The sequence below is a fragment of the Numenius arquata genome, chromosome 11 (genome assembly GCF_964106895.1).
Source record: "Numenius arquata chromosome 11, bNumArq3.hap1.1, whole genome shotgun sequence".
NCBI classification, from domain to species: domain Eukaryota; kingdom Metazoa; phylum Chordata; class Aves; order Charadriiformes; family Scolopacidae; genus Numenius; species Numenius arquata.
The window spans coordinates 34,244,986-34,265,924 of NC_133586.1; the positions used below are offsets into that span (position 1 = coordinate 34,244,986).

Below are 20,939 nucleotides of genomic sequence, written 5' to 3' on the forward strand. Positions count from 1 at the left end.
GAAGGGAAGAGAAAGAATGCGACAGCACTTTGGTTTTTCTGGTGTAAAATGAGACTTTTTGCTGTGAAATAGCAGTCCTGAAAGTAATCTGCTATGGAGCTGCTTTTGTTTGTTTGTGGAAAAGATCTCGACTTCCCTCTAGATGTGTAGGGTTGGGTTACAGTAAGGGTGGCTTATTATGCCCTGTCTTACAGTACATGGGAGGGGAAGGTCCCTGGTGGTTGCATACCCAAAAGCAAATTTAATTTCTGATGCTCAGTTTAGAGGAAACAGCACATTGTATCATGTTCTTGCCTTAAATGTGTGTTTGCTTTTAAATCTGTGTTTTAGCCAAGTGTGCTAATTCAGAAGGGTCGTTCAGTTTTCCTACAGCATCTAATGTTACTGCTCTTTGCAGCTGACTTTGGAGTGTCTGCCAAAAACATGAAAACCTTGCAAAAGCGAGACTCCTTCATTGGGACCCCTTACTGGTGAGTGACCTGCTTGCTAAGAAATCCTGCATTCGTGAGGAGTGTCGCTCTTCTGAAAATCAGGCTTGCACAGAAATTGGGATGGCCTTTGGGATGTGTTGGATCACAGTGCCTCACCGAGCACGGGTGGGAGGATTTTAACAAGGAGTCTGGGCCAGTGTCCACACGTGCAAGGGTTTTCCGTTCCTGAAGGGAGCTGTGAGCAGCCTCAGCTATGTAGGACCATTGCCCAGTGTCACGGTGCCCTGAGCCGGCTGAGGGGCCACCATGCTCCATGCTTGGAGGAGTGAGGGACACACATGTGCTTGCGTGTGTGCACTGACTGCTCCCCCCACCCTGGGGGGTGGAGTGGGCTTTGAAGCGGCTCCAAGCACATGGGAAAGACTCCTCGCTCTAGAAATGCAATCTCTAAATCACCCGACTTGCTGAAGGAATGGAATCGGCGAGGATTAATTTATTGTCTGAAGCAACATCCGTGCCAGATGTCAATGGCCTGGGGGTTTCCATGGGCTGCCTGGGCTGTCTCGGCTGGTCTGTGGAAGAGGGAAGGGGGTTGGACCCCTTAGAAATGATGCTGCTTCTTCTGAAACCCAAAGCTGGGAGGAAAGATGGGGTTTTTGTGCAATGCTGTGGATTATTTAAAGCATTTAATTGCTGCTGCGAGGCTCACATGCGTGGCAGGGGTGTCATCCCTCACCATCCCTGCTCCTTGCTCTGCCCCTTGCAGGATGGCCCCCGAGGTGGTGATGTGCGAGACCATGAAGGACACTCCGTACGACTACAAGGCAGACATCTGGTCCCTGGGAATCACACTGATCGAAATGGCCCAGATCGAGCCACCCCATCACGAGCTCAACCCCATGAGAGTCCTGCTGAAGATTGCTAAGTCTGACCCCCCCACGCTCAGCTGCCCTTCCAAATGGTGAGGGGTTTTGGGCAGCACAGCCTGGAGTACACATCCCCCAACTTGTGTAGTACTTCAAGAGAGAAAAAATAGTCTTTTTGTGATTGTGACCGTGCTGGTGGTGGGCAGGCAGTGCAGGGGGAGCTGCTGCCCATCCACAGCCCTGCTGACGTGAGGGTGATCCTGTGGCTGTTTTCAAAACATCCTGGTGTCCTGTGAAAGGCAGATTTTACTCTAAACTTGGAGATGCCCAAGAGCTTCAGAATTTCTTTCCTGGAGTCAGGAAAGCCACTTCTGCGGTTAAAAAAATCTGATCAGTTACTAATTATTTTTTGTAGTCATGACAAAACCCACTGCATGAAAGCCGAGACCACTGGAGTCACAAGCATTGTTAAAGCAGTTCAGGTAGCAGGTAGGACCCTGCCAATAAATCCAGCAGGCAGGGTGGGAGCTTTTCCTCTGGAGCAGCTCAGAAGCCAGAATTGGATCAGGGACACAGTCTGTATCTCAGAGCTGCACTTTGCAGGCTGAGGGTGCCCTCCTATGGGGTTCCTGGTCCTTCACAGCCATCCTTTCACACTGCAACTGTGGAGATGGAGCCTGGAGCATCCTTGTCCGCAAGCAGCTCCACCATGGGCTCCCTTTGGAGGATAATTACCGGTGTCCTCTTCTCTCTCTTTGCCTTGGCCGTGGGACACAGTGGCTGGTGCTCAGTCCCACCGTCTGTTGCCATCACAGATAAGGCAAAATTTAGTCCTTCACTTGGCCATGTTGCTCATTCTCTTACAAATAATCAGAATAACTGAGCAATGGCTTTCCCATGCTGGGAATGAAATGGTAATTGTGGCCAGGTGCCAACTGGACACAACCTGCAAAGTGATCGAGCAGACCCCTGTGGCGTTTGAGGCCTTTTCCCTCTTCTGAGCTTCTCACCAACGACTGTGTTTTAAGGTCCCTGGAGTTCAGAGACTTCCTGAAGACGGCGCTGGACAAGAACCCAGAGACCCGGCCCAGTGCTGCCCAGCTGCTGGAGGTAGGGACCAGCACCAGCCCCTGGGCTGGGTCTGCAGCTGGTGTCTGGGTCGCAAGTGTCCAAACCACCTGTGTCTGTACAGCCTGGTTCTCCTTAAGGAGGGTAAAAGAAAAAAAAAAAAAGTGTTGATGGGCCCTAGGTTGGTTTCAGATGGCCTTTGTCTTATTTAGAAAGTTCATAGTACTTTTCAGTCACTAAAATGCTCCAAAAAGGAACAGCGATGTTTTTGCCTTTGGAGCCAACTGCAGAGCTCCTGTGGACTCTGGAGTAAAACTGGCTCCCCTTGCCTAAAAATGCCCACGGGGCAGCCAGCTTGGATTATACCTGGTTATCCCAGATTTAAATTCAACTCCTTTCCTTTATTCCTCACCCCTTTCAAAATAATAGCAAAAACCTGGATGGTGATTTTTTTCCCCGCTGACTGCAGACCCTCTCGCTCCGCAGCGCTGGCATGCTGGCTGCTCGCTTCCCGTCCTGCACCCGAGGCAGCGGGAGGAGACGTGCAACCATCTCTGCAGACCCTTTTGCTGGAGCTCAACACAAACACCCCTGCTGCGTGCACCGAGCATTTGAGCCCGATTTCAATTAAACCTTCCCCCACGCTCTGCTTGCACTCAGGGATGCTGCAGACCGGCTCTTGTCCCGCTCCTGGTGGCACTCTGCGAGCTAGGACCTGCACTCCGGAGCTCAGCCTGCCTGCGGTGAGGGGGGACATCTCCTCTACAGCGAGAGCCCCTTGTTTAAACGCAGCTGGTGCTTTTGTTTGGGGAATGTTGACATAAAGCAGCTTTGCAGAGCACCATGCTTTGAGCATCTGTGTGCAGAGCTGGCGCTTCACCTCGGCATCGTGTTGGCTTTTGTTCTCCCTCACGCGTGCAACACGTGTCTGTAAATTCACCTGGGGGGTTAAGCCTGGTGACAGTGGTGAGAACCTTGTCCTTAGGTCTTTGCAGTGGTGTTAAAGCAAGAGGTGGTCCTTGCCGTCGGCATCCCCGTGGGCTCACTCAGCCAGGAGGTCAGGTTTTTTGGCCACCTCGTGCATGTGCATTGTGCTTGGCTTTTCAGCATCCCTTCGTCAGCAAGGTGACCAGCAACCGAGCCCTGCGCGAGCTGGTGGCCGAGGCCAAGGCTGAGGTGATGGAAGAGATCGAGGACAATCGGGACGAAGCAGAAGATGACGACTCGTCAGAGTCTGTCTCGGTGAGCACTCCTGGCCCCGTGCTGGCCAGGTTGCCAGTGCAGCTGTGGTGAAGGGAAGAACCCAGCAACTCTTCTAGGCTCCAAAAGGCTGGTTCATGGCTCTTCTGGGCCCCATCAGGTGGAGGGGAAGCTGTTGCTTGGCCAGGGAGGGCTTTCGCTGTTTTTCGCTGGCTGCCAAGGGCATGGAGAAACAATGATGCTGGCGGGTGGCGCAGCTGCCCACTTGTGGGAGGGGCTTGGAAAAAGTGTTTAAAAAAAATAAAAAATAGTGAAAAGTAGGCCCTGGTACATGCTGGGGAACCTGGAGTGGAAGCAACAGCAGCAGCACATGGTGCAGTAGTGGGGCACCACCAGCCCAAGGAGGGAGCTGGGCAGACCTGCCCCTGAGCTGAGCTCTTGGAAGGGGACAGCTTTGGGGGACATGCCTCGACCTCCATCGTCTGAGGCAAAGGACAGTGATTAATCCATGGTGGAGTTAGCCACAGGAAAATGTGTTCAATATGCAGACTCCTGGGCTGCCTCTTAAGAATTTGCAGGTTCTGGAGCTGCCTCACTGTGCTGTTTCCTTCCAGCCAGTGTCCATAGTCCTTGGGACCACAAACCTGGAGAAAGATAAAAGTATCCCAGGGCAGATGTCCTGAAAGGGAAGATTTCCTCCCAGTAACTCTTTAGCTGTGGGTGACTTTGCTCTGAAGCGTGAGGTCTTGCAGCTCTTGCAGTTGTGTTAAAGTGGTGGAGCAAAACGCAACACTTTCCCTTTGCTGCCTTTCCAGCCCCCTGGTAAGCACAAGCGGGACCCCTCTGAGGCGAGTCAGCTGAGTTTTGATGGAGAGAAGCCTCCGGACTCTTCCTTGCCCAAGGCAGTGAATGGGCCTGTGGGGACTGGCAAAGAGACCACAGATGGACAAAGCGATAAAGTCTCAGATGAAGGGATAAGCAGTGACAAACTGGAGAGCAACCATTCCACGAAGACCCTTTCCAGCTCTGCCACCTTGGCCACCCAGGGCAAGCCAGACATCATCTCGCAGCCTGGACGGCTGGCTAACTCAGTGGAGGGGGACAAGCAGCCTGGGCCAGGCAGCAAGGTGCGGAAGAGCATCGGGGAGCGACCAGAGAGCAGCCACCTGGAGAACTTCACGGATGAGAAGCTTGCCAATGGGAGCTTTGATCCCCCAGCGCCGTTCTCCGGCAGCCGGTCCAAAGGGGATTCGGATTCTGGAAGCACTTCAGCCTCCGAAAGCATGGACCTCACCATCTCCCTGTCTGCCGACCTGTCCCTCAACAGAGAAAGTGGCTCCATCTCCCTGAAGGTGAGAGTGGTGGGCAGAGGGTGTGGAGAAGGGAGGGCAGCAAACCCCTGTTAAAAAGTTTCCCAGTCTATGGGATGCCCCACACATGGTGCTGGGTTAAGCTGCGCCACGGGAAAATGGCACGTCCCCAAAGGGAGGAGGAGCTCTCAGTGGAGCTGCTGAAGGTACATGTGTCCTCGGCTGTCCCAGGCCACTGAAATCGAGTGGAAGTCCAATATTTGTAGCTATTTTGGGTTCCTGAGAAGTGTGAAGTGACCATGCCACTCGCCTAACTTGTGCAGTTGTACAGTCAGAGCAAGGACAAGTATGAAACCCAAAATGTGATTTCCTAAACTTTATAGATTGTCCCTCTCTCCACTGCTCCTTCCTAGAACACCTAGCCCAAGGAGAAGGCTTATTTGGGCTGGTGCCTCTCTGTTTTTCCAACCTGCCATACATCTGGCCTGGTTTGTGTCAGTAGTGACTTGCATGAAGACCTCCCAGGCTTCTTGGCTTTTGCCAAGGCTTTCTGGAGGTTGGAAATGCTTGTGAGCCAAAGCTGGCCAGGTCAGCATGGCTTAGAGGAAGAGGAAAAATAACTGGAATGGTATTTGCTGAGCTTCAGAAGAATAAATGTGTGTGACTTGAAGGGGCAGAGTGATGTGTTGCACAAGATCCTTATCCAATTGCCTGCATGAGGGATAGCTTCCCGGCACAGAAACGTGCCTGAAAACCATTCTCGGCAAAACTTTCCTCCCCTCCTGTCTCCTGCTGTGAGCATGAGAGCCAGCATCCCCCGCAGGAGCTTGCAATCAGTGTGGATCCCTAATGAGGGAAGTGTGATGCTCTTGCTTAGCAATTCACCCCTCCTCACTGCCTTTCATGTGACACCTGGTCTCCTTGAGAATAAAGCCGAAGATAAATATGATGCCACGTGTAATTGCTCTCCCCAGTTGGTCCCTGAGAATGGGAAAGGAGTTTTTTTGGGTTTTACGAGGAGTAAGTCTCAAACAGATGGTCACGTTAGCTCACAGTTTGAATTGCCCCAGCCAGAGGCAATGCTCAGAACAAACTAATGGCATCTCTCCAAGCAAGGTGATCAAGCAGAGCTCTCTAGGAGTGATGCTGCTGGAGGGCCCTGGGAAAGATGCTCTGCTGACACCTTGGCTTTTCACAGGGAGCTGAGAGCGTGCACGGGGGTACCAGGCTGTGTGGCTCTCCCCTCACCCAGGCTCCTTGCCTAGCCTTAGCTTCATGGTGTTAAACTCCCCTGCTCTGCCTCTGCAAATGTTCCTGGTGTGCTGGATGGCACGCACAGGGTGCCAGGCAGGTTGCAGCAAAGTGTTAAACCATTTCTGGTTGTAAACATTAACTATACTTGCTTTTTATCACAGGCTAAACTGCAAAGTTAAGGTGACTCTTTTATTACCAAACTCTTTTTCTAGTTGCTTATAGTTTAGTCAAAAAAAAAAAAGTTTTAGCAAAAAGTATCTGGCTCCATTTTTTTTTTTTTTTTTTACAAAGGTTAGCGATAAGAAATCTACAGGTGAGTTTGGGAGGCTGCAGCTGGCAGAGAAAACAGTCAGAAATAGGCAGGAGACAAACAGTTTTGAAAAGGTAAACCGAACTTTCTCAGATACAAGTGTTTCTGGAGGTAACTCCTTTTCAGTGTCTAGCTTGAGTTTCTGAAGTCTGACCTGCATGAGTTCTAAGCGTTCACAGCTTTGGCTGAAACCCTTGGGAGCTTGAGGAGGCACACTGGGATGTGTGCTGTGAAGTGTGCTCAGAGTGGGGACTCAAAGTCAGCATCCCATATGACCACAGTTTCTCAGACTCTTCTCTGGAGAACAGTTTGCTTCACAGGAATGTTTGAAAGCACATTTACTTACGTTCAAGAGAGCATACTGAATGTAAGTTCAGTATCATAAGGATACTGTTATACCTGCTACCAAGGGATAACAGAAAATACCAGGAGAAAATGGTTTTAGATCTACCTTTGTGTAGCTCCATGAACATGGCAGGGAGCTGCTCCTTCAGGAGTGGGGGAAGAGCCTGGGGACCACTCAGGGACCAGGCACCAGCCTGGCTACAGCAGCTCCAGGTCACTGGGCTCAGTGAGTCACGGTGTTAATGGACACTGCGGGTGCCTCAGACAGCTGGATGATGGCATTTTCTCATTTTGAAAACACAGGAGGTTTAGCTGTTTTAATTCAGTTTGGGGCAGTAAGAGCCTTCGTGACCTAAGCTGGTGTCATGCAAACCTCTTTGCACCAATTTCTCTGTGTAGGCTGAACCACTACTATAGTGGGAAGTTGTTACACAGCGGGCGAGTTGCATGCTCTCTGAGTTTCTCTGTCTCCTCCATTGCAGCAAGCTCTCTGGAAGTTTGCTTTGGGCCTTGCTGGCTTTCCTGAAGCTCTTCTGCCATCTTCTATATCTGTAATAGTCATCACAGTAGAGCAAGAAGACTTCAGGGATTTTGCTCATTCCGTCACTGTGCTTTCCCTGTAGAGCTGCATGATTCAAGTCTTTCATATATAGATATATATTTTTATTATTATTTTATTTTATTTTTTGCCAAAGAAACTGAGTCCCTGGACACAGTCCTTCAGCCAGGCTGGGATGCAGACCCCGCAGAGGGATGCGGACCCTCTGTGACTCTGCTGGGAGAGGATGTGGTGCTCCTCGCACTTGCTACCTATGCTAATGAAAGTGACTATTACCACTGGGCTGTGGTTTTGGAGGTTGCTGTAAGGGGCTTGGAGCTGGTTGTGATTAGCAGAGTATTGTAATGAGGGCCAGAGGGACAGGAGCGCTGAGCCTTTGGGCAGGGCTGGCTTGTTTCCCTGTGGCTCCATCTGCAGCCACAGCCTGACGTGAGGTCCTGCCTGTCTCACATCTGCAGGTGTGGGGGTATCTGTGGGTCAGATGGGCCAGCAGCTTTAAAAGAAACCTTTGCAAGCTTCACATTGTGTAGATTCCTCAGCACTGCAATACAGGGAGGTCCCGACATCCTTCATCAGGGTCTGCTTTAGGTAGTGAGGAGAGGCCCTCAGGTTGGTGGGTTGTCTCTCCTCCAGGCCAGGCTTCTGCAGGGTGGAAATCATGCTGTACTTCAGCATGGTGGCAAAGGCTGTGTGGTTTGAATGGCAGCTTCAAACCTGCCGATGATTTTTTGCTCAGTGTGGTTTCCTTGCTTATGTTCTTCATTAATGGCATCAAAATGGCTCTGAGGCTTCTAGCTGTAGCATCCCATGCAGCGAGCCGAGGAGCCACTTCATGGCCTCCTTCTTTCCTCCCCTGCTGAACTCAGGACTCACAGATGCACAAGAAGACACTGAAACGCACCCGCAAGTTTGTGGTGGATGGAGTAGAGGTGAGCGTCACCACCTCGAAGATCATCAGCGAGGATGAGAAAAAAGATGAAGAGATGAGATTTCTCAGGCAAGTGGGTCACTGGGAGGGAGGGAGGGAGGGAGGGAAGGCAGGGGGCCGAGCCAGGGCAGAGATTTCTTTTCTGCAAGCAAATCCAGGAGCGACCTAAAGTCCTCCCTTTTTCTGTCTTGGTCTCACTTGGACGGAGCAACTGTCCAGTGTGGCTAATACTTCTTTTAGCCATTTTAGCCTTTCCTTGGAGAGCTCGCAGTACCATGTAAGCTGAGTTCTGTTTGCAGGGGAACAAAGGGATGCATCTCGGGGATAAGATGTAGCAAGGCTGTGACGAGGGAAGCTTGTGCTGTGGCTGGCTCTGTCCTCGGGGGGGGTGACTGAATGTGTGTCTCCCGGCACCATCAAAATGAGCACAGAAATCTTCTCAAGATGCTCCTCTTCATTTTGTTCTTGTATCTCCTCGGATTTCATTAACAGAAAGGCCAAGGGAGTTGTAAACTCCTTGAGCATCACTTAATATTCATGGGTGTGTCCTCTCTGCTTGAGGCTTTATGACTCCTTTGTGGATCTCACAGCTTTCAAACCTCCATGACCCTTTCTCAGGGAGAAAAACTGCTCTCTCTAGCTTCGTTACTAGCAGTAGCAGCACTGAAATGAGAAGGCCCTTAAAATAATTAAAATACAGATTATTTTTACTTGATGCCCTATTCTAGGCTCCCTTGTGCTGCTCTGAGGGGCTCCCTGAGAATATAATCTGTCCCAAGTACCATGTGTCCCTGCAGCGGCCTTATTTCTAATATCAGATGTATGCAGAAGGTCATGAGCTACTAATTTTTGTGTGAGAAGTGCATGTAACCCCAATAAAACACAGGGAGCATGTGTACTAGTGTACTGGGAATTTGCAGCCACAGCTGCTTTCTCTTGGTCCCCTCAGGTGTGGTGGTTTTCATCCCTGAAGAGAGGCTCCTTTTTAATTTTTAAATAGTGCCTGCTCCATCTGGGAGGTGGCAGAAAGGACAGAGAGGCTTGGCTTGGAAAACGTTGAGTACCTGAACATCTTTTGGGAGAAGTGGTTATACCCTTGGGACTAGCTAGCGGGCACCATCAACTCCCCTGGCATCTTGATTTGCACTTAAGGGGCTTGTTTCTGGCGTTTTGGAGCACACCGAAGTATTGATCTGAAGGATAGCTTGGAAGAGAGCACATCGTATTGCGCCAGTTGGTATAATGGGGCTTGAGTTTGTTTTGAAAGGAGATATCTTTCCAAAGTGCTTTTCCCAGGAGGGCCTGCAGAGAGGGTGGTACTCGATGTGTAAGGCTAATGCACAGCAGCGGAGGTCACAGAGGGGATCCTGCGCGGGGAAATGGCTTCTGCTGGTCCTTTTCACTGGTACATCAGTGATTTCCAGCTCGGTCAGGCACAAACATGGCAAACAGGCTCAAAGACAACTGTCTGAGCAGAGGCTCCCTTTTGCCGGATGTGAAGCTGGGTGAGGGGAGTGATGCAATGTCATGAGGGGTAGGTCAGAATTTAGGAAAATGGCCCTTTGCCACCCAGGCATGAGCAAGAAGGGATGCAGAGCACAGGGCCAGGGCAGCCCCAGCTTGGCCTGAGCTGTGTTTTGAAGACCCGCATGCACTAACCCAGCTGGTAGAACAGGTATTTTAGGTGCTGGCTGGGAGACCATTCCCTGCAGCATAACCTTAGGAGCATCGACAGGGCTTGTTTGAGAAGCTGTGAATGCTAACACGCCTTACCTGTGAAAACTGAGGGTTTGCCAGCAGTTAATGTAATTAGCCTCCTGCTTCCTCGCAGTGCGCTGGTGTGTCAGAGCCCAGAGCACATCAGTCAATTGGCATTCACCTCCTGCCTGTCCTCAGAGCAAGTGGCACGGTTCTACGGGATGGCTGTTTGGCTTCCGTTCCCCGCTGGAACACTCTGGTTATTGATTCTGCCATCTCCACTCAAGCTCGGGGCTCTGGACTTGTCTGACTCTGGTATTTCTCTCTCCCCCTCCGTTTTAACCCTCCGCAGGCGGCAGGAGCTGCGGGAGCTGCGTCTCCTTCAGAAGGAGGAGCACCGCAACCAGGCCCAGCTCAACAGCAAGCACCAGCTGCAGCTGGAGCAGATGCTCCGGCGCTTCGAGCAAGAAATGATGGTAGGTGGGCAGGGAAGGGGAAGCTCCTGGGTACGGGCTGGCTTGACTTCTCCTGCAGATGCCCTGCAAACCCTCACACAGGGAGATGCTGTCTGGGTTGCAGCAGTCCTGGGGCACCACATCTGGAGGGAGGAGGACAGCCAAGAAACCCCTTTGGGGTTCGAGGGATGGGATGCATTTGTGGAGGACAGAAGCTTTTGTGGACGTTAAGCACATGCAGCCTGCGGCTTGGGAAGCACTGGCTGCCATTGCCCGGCAGGGTGTAGCAGGGGAAGGGTTGTTCTGGAGTTTCCCTCTTCAGTGATCTTGTCTTGTACGTCTGTTCATGGCCATGATGGGAAATGGTTTATAGTGCTGTTGTATTTCACAGAAAAAAAAAACCCAAACCTTTATAAAAGAAAGCAGTGTGGCCAGAATATGAAAGCAGGAAAACTGCCAAACCTTTGGGTGTAAATTGAGTAAAGATAAACTGGACGTACATATACGTAGTCTGTCCATGGGCAGCTTACACTGAAGTAAAATAATTTTGTAGACAAGTCCCTTTAAAGTTTTCATGACCCAACTTTTAAATACCCCTTTAGTAATTCACCTCATGTGTGTGTCTGGTAGCCCCATCCCCTCGTGGCAGGCTGGGAGCCATCACTCATTCCTGTGTTCTGTTACATTTCTAAAGTCTTGACGTGCCACGTCTGTGAATTCCCATCTCAGCAAGTCGCTTCTCATTTGTGAGATTGATTCACCGTGCAGTGTGATATGCAAAAGCCCCGAACGTGCCTCCTTTACCCTTTCCCCAGGGCGGTTTGTGACCCACTCCTGTTGACACCCAGGTGCTCCATCCCTGCTGCTCGCAGGGAGAGAGATCGGACACAAGGGCGCTGTCGGAGCGCAGTAAAAACGGAAATCCTGGTCTGCAAAGAAAGAATTGTTATGTTTGAGCTTCACTGCCTGCTAATATTTGCCCAGGGCCGTGGGTCCCAGCGGGATGCTGTAGATCAGGACGTAAGCAAGGAGAAAGGGTTGAAATGCATCAGTGCTAGAACAAGTTCAAAAATGCTTTGTGCTCACGCTGGAGCTGGCTCTGCCCTGTGTGCTTCACGGGGCGTTATTTGGAAACGTCTCTCCTCTGTGTTTAGTAAAGAGACTCAATTCATGCAAGGACACACACACCCCGCTTTTTTTTTTTTTTCCTTCCTTTCTGTTTTCTTTTTTTCTTTTAAACTTTTGGAAGGAAACCGAGCACAGAGGCAGCTGAGGTTGACCTCTGTTCCCTTCCCATACAGACAAAGAAGAAGTTCTACGACACCGAACTGGAAAACCTCGAAAGGCAGCAGAAGCAGCAGATTGAGAAGATGGAACAAGATCACTCGCTGCGGCGGCGGGAGGAGGCCAAGCGCATTCGCCTGGAGCAGGAGCGGGACCATGTCAAGTTCCTGGAGCAGCTGAAGCAGATGAAGAAGGAGGTAAAAATGGGAATAAGATGGAGGAAAGCTGGTTTCCTGCATCTGTTTCTTCCAGGAAAGCTTTAGCATTTCTCCAGAGCAGATCTCGAGAGGGAAGTTGGTGTTTTAGAAGGAAGCACTTGGGGTTTTTTTGTATATTTGGGTGTTTTCTGAGGTCCATCTGTACAGCGACCTTAGGTAGGGTTGTTCCTAGCCTAAAGTGACCTCCTGATAAACCTCATTTCCCTCCCCAAAGGTCAAGAATGAGGTTGAGAAGCTGCCACGGCAACAGCGCAAAGGGAACATGAAGGTGAAGATGGATGACTTTGCCCAGAAAAAACAAACCATGGTAAGGCTGAGAGAAGATTGCCACAACTCCAAGATGGGGAAGTGCATAGTAGAAAGAGGCATCTTCCCTCCTCGAGGGACTGGCAGGTTTTAAAATACCACCAGATGCTTTTCAAGTTGCAGCTCATGGTGGTAATGCTGTTTTCTTCCAGGAACAGGAGTTTTTGGGCAAGCAGAAGGAGGACCTGGAGCTAGCCATGAAGAATATAACCACCCAGAACAAAAAAGAGATCTGCGACAAGGAGCGCGAGTGCTTGAACAAAAAGCAGCAGCTCATGAGAGGTGGGTGGCAAAGGCTGAAAAGGAGGAAAGCAAATGCTGTAACAGTGGGTTTATCCAACGCTGGCTCTTCCCACGCAACAGATGCTGTGACAGAGTTGCAAGCTGGCAGGATAGGATTTAGAAAAAACAGCCTTGCCAGATCCTGTCTAAATGTTTAACAATAATAATACTTAGCGCTTTAATCTTCAAAGCGCTTAACAAATACGAACCAATTAGGCTTCATAATTGCAAGAAATGATTCTCTGATACGGTTTGCAACCAATTTCTCGTGGAAAACAGGAGGTGAACGATCACCCCCTACATGTGCTGTACTGCTCCTGTGTGTAGGGATCGCTCGTGCTGAGGATGCTTCATGTGACCAAGCTGGGGGGCCAGGGTGGGTTGTCTCCTGACCCTTCTCCCTTCCTCAGACCGGGAGGCGTGCATCTGGGATCTCGAAGAGCGTCAGCAACAGGAGAAACACCAGCTTGTCAAGCAGCAGCTAAAGGACCAGTATTTCCTCCAGAGGCACGAGTTGCTCCGGAAGCATGAGAAGGTGAAGAGTTAACACCTTCCTACGCTGCTGCTGGTCGGCAAGGGTGCCTGGGTGTCCTCAGAAGGGATGTTTCCCTTCCAGGCTGTAAGTGGGAGTGGGGTGTGGGCTATGAGTTAAAGGATTTGGTCATCGTTAGTGAGAAGGGGCCAGAATAACGCTCAAATCATCCTCCTTGCTTGGGATGTGTATTCTGTGCTGCATGCATTTAATGGACAAGAAGCACTTGTGAATTCTGGTGGCTTTTCTGGAAATCTGTTGCTGTCCAGTATGTGTGGTGGTGGATTCCCAGAGCAGCAAGTGAAGACTGGCCCATCTCAAGGCCATTTCTGCTTTCTTCCAGCCCCCTTCTCTGCTTTCACAGCATGTTGAGTAGCTGCCCTCACCTCTTGTCCCCTTAGAGATGTCTGTCACCAGACTCCTCTGTTCAACTCCCGTATCTGCTCTCCCAGCTTTCTGTGGTCTCCTCAGCACTTTCTGCTTGGCCTGAGGTGTCCCTCCTCCTCTGATACCCATCCCTCTGCCATCGCAGGAAAGGGAGCAAATGCAGCGATACAACCAGCGCATGTTAGAGCAGCTGAAAATTCGGCAGCAGCAGGAGAAAGCCCGGCTCCCCAAAATCCAGCGGAGCGAAGGGAAGACACGCATGGCCATGTACAAGAAGAGCCTTCACATCCACTCCAGCGGGAGCGCATCTGAGCAGCGGGAGAAGATAAAACAGGTCAGGTCCTGCAAAGGGCACCAGGGCTGAGGCTTGGCTTGGGGTTGAAGCACTTTGCCTTTTTTTGACTTTTCTTCTTCCATTAGGCCAGCAAATATTCTCAAATTTCTAACTCACTGCAGGGAGACAAAGGTCTTTGCTTTTGTGACATCAAGTGTGGTTTTCAGCGCTGCTTCTGTTGTAACTAGCGTTGGGGAGCATCCTCGGGGCTTTTCTTTATTTCCCATATAATAGTGCGAGCTGGCTAGTCTCTTAACCAGCTTCAGAGATCAGAGCAACACTGCCCACATGGCCGCCTGCTTTTCTCTCTTCCAGTTCGCTCAGCAGGAAGAGAAGAGGCAAAAAGCAGAGCGGCTGCACCAGCAGCAGAAGCACGAGACGCAGATGAAGGACATGCTGGCCCAGTGTGAGAGCAACACCAACGAGCTCCAGCAGCTGCAGGTACCTGTCCCTCATGGCTCGGCCTCTCGGAGCTGCCTGTGCGCTGTTTCTGCTCCAGCACAAGGAGCATGGTGTAAGAAGTGGCTGCAGAGGACTGTTGGTGAACTAGAACTGACGTCCCCCTGCTCTGCCTTAAGAGGTTTTTCTGGCCATGTTTAAACATGCCCTAGAGCTCAGAGCTCTGAATGCCTCTGGCCTGTGCAAGTCCTGTTCAACCACAGGATTTACAGTCCCAGCTGCTTAATGGGTGTTTTGTTTTGTGATCTGTGTTTAGAATGAAAAGTGTCACCTCTTGATTGAACACGAAACCCAGAAGCTTAAGTCCCTGGATGAGAACCACAACCAGCACATGAAGGAGTGGCGGGACAAGCTGAGGCCACGGAAGAAGGTAGTGCCTCCTCGGTGTGCGCAGGGTGTCCTGCTTGGCTGGCTGGGGGGGCAGTGCCCATAGTTACAGTACAATCTCTCAATCTCTGGTTGTGTGTGTTCCCTTCTGTTTAAGGCTCTGGAGGATGAGCTGAACCAGAAGAAGCGTGAGCAGGAGATGTTCTTCAAACTCAGCGAGGAGGCAGATGGACAGATGCCAGCATCCCCAACCAAACATGCCAAGTTCGTCCCGTTCAGCTCCGCAGAGAGCTCATAACACCCTGCAGCTGGCAGGCCACCAGCTGGTACTTGCTGTGTCCTCCTGGGCTGCAGGTGGGCAACTTTGGACTTGGAAGACCCTCTCAGCAGCCTCTTCTCACAACATCACCCTCTTGTCCCCTCACTGTCTGAGATAAACATGGCCTCTGTCCCACACCGGGGGATGCTGACTGGAAGTTTGGTGGCTTTTCCAGGAGCTGGCCTGCTCAGCACAGCTCCAGGCTGGGAAGCCGGGCAGGACCCTTTCTGCAGTCGTACTTGCACTGTTAGCTGGATGCGTTGCCTTCACGTGAGCCTGGTGCTCACTGGGCTTGCCAGCTCAGACTGAAGCAATAACCGCTCTGAACAGGAGAAACAGACTCCTGCCCTCTGCGCAGGGCTTATCACTGTGGCTGCTCTTCCTCCTGGTCCTCTGTAAGGACTTGTCTGGGGCAGGGCAGCTTTGGTGTTGTCTTAGGCTAACCTTGGCCTTGTGGCCCACCAATGCTTGCCTTAGATCTATTTCTATCTACTGTGGTCCCTTTTTTGCTCAAGGGAGAGACAGTGATTTGGATTTTTTTTTTTGCCTTTGAGGAGAGAGGGTTTTTTTTTTTTTTTTTTCTTCTTCCTCCTCATACAGACTGTGCAGAAAGGGGAGTGCCTGGATGTCCTTCCAAAGATGCTTCTGCTTCCTCATTTGCTGTGATTGCTGGCACCACAGTCCCTCTGGCACCTAGCTAACACTGTCTTATCGGAGAACGGGCTATGGCATAATTAAACTGCTCAGCTGGCTGCAGGCTTTTGTCTCTTAAAGAAGTGTATGTGTACGTGCAGAGGGGGTGTTTGTAACAGCGCTCAGTCCTGCAGTGACACAGTGAGGTTTGGTCACAGTCATGTGCCTTCTGGTCAGAACAAGTGAGAGGCAGAAGGGTGTTATTGCCAGAGCTCTCATGATCACACATGTGTTTGAGATTCTTTTTTTTTTTTTTTTTTTGAAGTGCTATATATGTGTTAGCCGTGTGGGTCAGCCAGCCTGGCCACTCTGCAGTCATGGCTAGGGGCTGCCAAGCATCATTTGGAAGGAATAAAGGAGTCTTGAAACAAGGAATGCAAGGGAAGAAGAGATGCAACGACAGGTCACAGTGGCTTGTTACTCTCAACATTGCTTTCTCCGCTGATGTCTCATCTCCTTATAATGTGCCACAGTTTCTTGGATGATTCTCCTGACTCTCAGCTTGGAGTCACGCTGCAGAGTGGCAGAGCAGCGGCAGGTCCAGCCTCTGTCCTTTCTGCTCTGTGGTAATGTGTCTTGGTTGGGCTGCTTTCCTCTGCCTACACACAGCAGCACTTGGCTGAGCTGCTGGGTAGGACCCAGAGCACAGACCTGGGTAGGGGGACAGAGACCTCACTGGGCAGCACCACCTTCTTTGCACAACCAAAAGGTGAAAGGTAGCACTTAAGTTTTCCTCTCTCTTGATCTCTGGACAAGGTTGTTTGGTTTAGGCCTGCTTCCCTAGCAAGAAAAAAAATGTCTCTGCTTATAAAAAAAGTTATTTTAAGGTCTCGTGTTGATTTAGAGACATACTGGCAGTTCAGGGAAAGGTGGTATGTGGTGTGCTACTTCTAGGTACCTAGGTGAAGGAGCCAGGCCCCAGGTCTTTAACAGCTCTTTCATCTGAGGAGTGCATTTACATTTACTACCCATGTTCATAATACATATTTATAAGCTTCCTGCAAACTAGCAAGACTACATCTATTTGGGCCATTCTTCTGAATCCACACCACTGATGTCTTTAATAAAGAATATAGCCTAGGTGGAGATCCTCAGGGCTGGCACCCTTTGCAAGCAGACTGCACAGCAGTTTTTCAGTAACTAGGCTGTCCTCCTGGGAAGACCACCCATCCCATCTCCAGAAGCACTGACTGTGCCTTTCAGATGTGATAGCACCAGGATGGGAGCTGATGTAAAATGAATGAATGCAGGGGGTTGGTTTCTCCTGAGCAATGTGCTGGTTTGGGCCTTTTAATTGCATTAGAAATGTGTGCTGGCAGCCCCAGCGGTTCCATTCCTGGTCTCATTGGGGTCAGGCTGGACAGATTCTATGAAATGGCTGTTGTCACAGAAATCAGTATCCGGTGCCTGTCCTTCATGTGTTACATGTCACTTGCAGAAGGATGTCCTGCAGCACGCTGTTCATAATGCGTCTCCTCCAGCTGAAGGGCATTGCTGCCTCTACCTGCCTTCTTCACCAGCCCAGGGAGCATCTGCTCTCCCTGGATACTGTGCAGCCATGAGGAAGGAGACTATTTCTGGGGGCTTTTAAAGAGCTGATGTGATGCCCTTATGGTAAATCGGTTCTCCCGTTCTCCAGTCCAGCTTATTTGCAGCCTGGAGCTAGCAACACAGGTTTGTATTTGCTAACAGCAGGAATGGTTGTGTCCCCTGCCCTGTCCCTATTCTCTGTTCCCTCTCTGGGTGTGCTGGGGCTCTAGTACCATGTCCACCTCCTAGAAGAGGGCAGGGGAGCACATTTTCTGATTGTCATGTTTACAGAGTGGTTATATTTTTTTTTTTTCCCCCCTTTCAAAAGAGGATGTTTTGGTTGTTTCCTGTTCAGGAGGAACCATGAATAAACCCAGCTTGGTTTTGAGGGGGGATGGGATGCCAATTTTTAAAATGTGGCTTTGAATAAAAAGGGTTTTTTAAAATATTTTGTAAAGTGTGTTCAATGGGGCCATCACTATGATGTAAAGACCCTTCTAATAAAGTAACAGACTGAGAAACCTGGGCATGTGTCTGATTTCCTACATGATCACCAGCTGTGGCCTCAAACCAACTTTGCTTCTAATCTGGGTTTTGCTGATTTACAGAAACCTCCAGTGCCAGTTCTGGGCATGTGAACCTTGCAAGGCTGAACTTCCAGTTCTTTAAAATCAAGCTAGTTGCTTCAGAAACACTTCTGCTGCAGCTCAGTGGCGATAACATCTTTGCTACAAAGCTGAAACTCTGGTAGAGGGTACATGAAGCAGCAGTTCCCTCGATGGCTTCGTTGTGTGTTTAAAATAGTGCTCGGCTGACGCTGCTTGGTGAAGAGGGAGTATTGCATCCTCTCATCTGATGAGTGCAAATCACTTATGCATGGCTTTTTCTTCCTTTTTAATTAGCTTGCCTGGCTTTATGGAAGATCTCAGACAAATGCCTCAGCTCCCTTGCATTGGTGGGACAAGGAGGTCCTAGGGATGCCCCCCATCTCCTCCCACCCAGTCCTCGGCAGAGGATCTCTTGGATCCTGGCTATTTGTTATGGGGCTAAGATACAGATCATGTCTTGTCCTGTCAGTGCAGGAGAAGACCTCTGCTTGCTCACTCAGGTTGCTCAGAAAAGCTCCCACCATTTCTGTAACCAACCACAGGGCGTGTGTTGTCTTTGTTTTCTGCTCAGAGATTTTTACCTGCTGGTTTAGTTATGATACACAGTGTGCAAGGGCAGCTTTGACATGAGTCCCTGGAGCTGGTGTGGTTTTTTCCCCTCATTTTTGGAAGGTTGCTCTGGAGCCTGCCAACTTCTACCTTGGGTTTTGTGCTGGAAATTACCTTGATACCAGTGTCCACCCTCATTAGGTAATATTGCAGGCTGTGAGTCCAGACAGGGTGAGGGAGTTGGTACTGCAACTTGTAGCTGGTGGGGTTTTAAATGGCTAACACTGTGGTGAGAGAAGGACAAGAGCAAAGCATGAGGGTGCCCATCTCCTTACTCCGTGAAATAGGAAGAAATGAAGTAGCTGAGGACACATAATTAGCCATCTCCTTCGTTTACATGTACCAGGACTGCACTGTCTCCTGGGACATACTGGTCAAAAATAGCCTCACTCAATGTATCCCAGCGAAGCAGAGGATCTTATGGGAGTATTTAACTTCATCTGGATGTCCTTGGCAGTGCCTGAGGGGAGCTTCAACCGTGAGGATACTTATATTTATAAATATATGTTGAAAGTACTGTGTATTTCAGAAATAACTGTTAACTACCATTCTGCCCTGGTGCAATGCTGAAAACATAGCAAAAGTAAAAATCTTTCTTAATTAAAAATAGAGATGACAGCCGTGAAAAGGTACTGGTGCTGCAGCAGCTGTACCGTTCTCAGCTCCCCTCATTACCTTCTCTGCGCTTTGTGTCCTGTCACATCTGGGCTCCAAGCCCCTCCAACCTGCCCAAGGGCTTTTGCAGTGTTCCTGCTGTGATGGGGATGATGAAACTCTCTGGGGTAAGAAAAAGCAGGGCAGGTAGGGAGAGTCATGGAGCTGGGGCTTGTGCCTAGCTGCCTTTCTCCTACGGCTGTATCTGCTCTCCCTCCCTCTCTCACTGCAGGAGGGCAGCTGGAGGTGAGCAGGTCCTTCAGAAGTCATCTGCACCGTGTTAAGACAAGGGCTGTTGCATGTTCTCCTGTTGCGCTGGCCACTGGTTTAATTCTCCAAATGCCAAACTACCCAGGGCTCGAGCAAGCCAAGCCTCTCCAGAGGCTGGTGGTTCTGCCTTGCTGAGAGGGTTTGTTGTTGCTCCTCTCCTGGGTGGGATGGAGCTGGGTGACAGGGATGCACTGCCCTGGCATCCCACCTGCCCTCACAAGCCCCTGCTGGGACTACCCCGGGCCTGGTTTCCAGGCTTGCAAGGGATGGAGGGGTGATGTTTGCTCTTCTTTTTCTTGTTCACTAGATGGCACACACACTGAAGCAGCGGCCCTGGCCTCCGGAGCCCAGCTGCACAAGCACAGAGCTGGAGCTGAGCTGTCCCGTTGCACTGAAATGTTTGCTTGCTCTTTCTCTCTTTTTCCTGGATCCATCATTCGCTGTGACACACCTTTCACCCTATCGCTGCTTCTCATTGACGCTTCAGTACTTTGTCTCCCTCTCCACCTTTGTCCTCAGGAGTTTCCAGCGTTCCCCTGTCCAGGGGGTTCCCTCTGCCAGGACGGCCTCCCCCCCATTCAAGGGCTGAGCATCCCCTCCGTGGAGTCTGCTTCTCCCTCTGCCATACCTTCGTGCAGGATGGGTACAATCTGCTGCCAGGCTGACTGTGGTGGGTGTCATCCATCCCATACAGGTAAAACCAGCCATACTGGGGTCAAAGTGGTGGTGGCTGAGAATTGGCACGATCCAGCCCTGGTGATACAGTGGGCAACCACTGGTCTGCTGGGCGTCAGCTATAGGTTTGCCCTCTGCTGTGGAAGGAGTATCATTTTTGACTAATCTTCATGAGGGAGCTTGGGGATGATGGATGCATTTGTTCTGTACACAGGGGAGGACTGGGAACATTTAGCCACCTGGCACACACTCCTAATTCTTAAATTAAAAAGCAAGCAGCAATAGTGGACTCTCTATGCCAAAATGACTGCAGGTAGTGTTTTCTCTGCGGTTCAGGGCTGAACCTGGGGCACTGCTTTCTCATTCCATTACATCTCTGACACCTGACAGACCTCAGGGACAGCCCAGCTGTGTCCAAACAGCTGGAACCTGCTTACAGCCAAGCAGAAACCCATTTGCACATCCAAGCTGATGGCTGGTTTTTCAGAAGTCATTTGCCCTCTTGCTTTAAATTGCTCAGCTGATCCTGACAGAAGGGAGAGTGAACATGGGTCGAGATCTTGACTCTTGAGTAGGTGGTGACCTCTCCTGTGTAGTTATTCTGTTTGGCTTAATGATACGTCAGCCTTTGGTTAGGGCAGCAGGAGATGACTTGTTTATTCCCAAACTCCCCTCAGTTGCACGTGTACCTTTGTACCACCTAAAATCATTGTAGGAATCGTTGCTGCCAGACCTCTGCTGCTCCTGCAGCCACCTCACCAGAGGTGTGGGCCAAGCATGGACTCCCAGGTTGATCACAAAACCCTCAGTTGGGCTCACTTAGCAAATGCTTGGCAGTTTCCTTGACAAATTACCAAGGTGCAGTAGAGCCCAACTCAGGCTGTGCATCTCCACCCCGGCTTCCCGGCATGCCTCCCTCGGGAGGTGATCGGATCAGTGTGCAAAGCCGTGCTCCGCTCATCTCAACAGCTCTCATCAGACTCGTTAATTAAACACAGGAGCCATTTTGCAGCATTAGCTGCGATTGT

At 50.5% G+C, this 20,939-nt stretch overlaps 1 protein-coding gene across 1 annotated transcript in view; it reads left to right on the forward strand.

Moving 5' to 3' along the window:
- Window positions 1-14,851, forward strand: part of STK10 (serine/threonine kinase 10) — a 49,351-nt gene extending 34,500 nt beyond the window's left edge. Inside the window, exons 5-19 of the mRNA XM_074155748.1 lie at window positions 398-470; window positions 1,198-1,392; window positions 2,326-2,407; window positions 3,473-3,607; window positions 4,381-4,917; window positions 8,210-8,340; window positions 10,322-10,445; window positions 11,726-11,905; window positions 12,141-12,233; window positions 12,385-12,514; window positions 12,925-13,049; window positions 13,579-13,767; window positions 14,083-14,208; window positions 14,483-14,596; window positions 14,711-14,851. Of these exons, the coding sequence (XP_074011849.1) occupies window positions 398-470; window positions 1,198-1,392; window positions 2,326-2,407; window positions 3,473-3,607; window positions 4,381-4,917; window positions 8,210-8,340; window positions 10,322-10,445; window positions 11,726-11,905; window positions 12,141-12,233; window positions 12,385-12,514; window positions 12,925-13,049; window positions 13,579-13,767; window positions 14,083-14,208; window positions 14,483-14,596; window positions 14,711-14,851 (2,375 nt within the window). The remainder of the gene's footprint in view (window positions 1-397; window positions 471-1,197; window positions 1,393-2,325; window positions 2,408-3,472; window positions 3,608-4,380; window positions 4,918-8,209; window positions 8,341-10,321; window positions 10,446-11,725; window positions 11,906-12,140; window positions 12,234-12,384; window positions 12,515-12,924; window positions 13,050-13,578; window positions 13,768-14,082; window positions 14,209-14,482; window positions 14,597-14,710) is intronic.
- The last annotated feature ends 6,088 nt before the right edge of the window (window positions 14,852-20,939 follow it).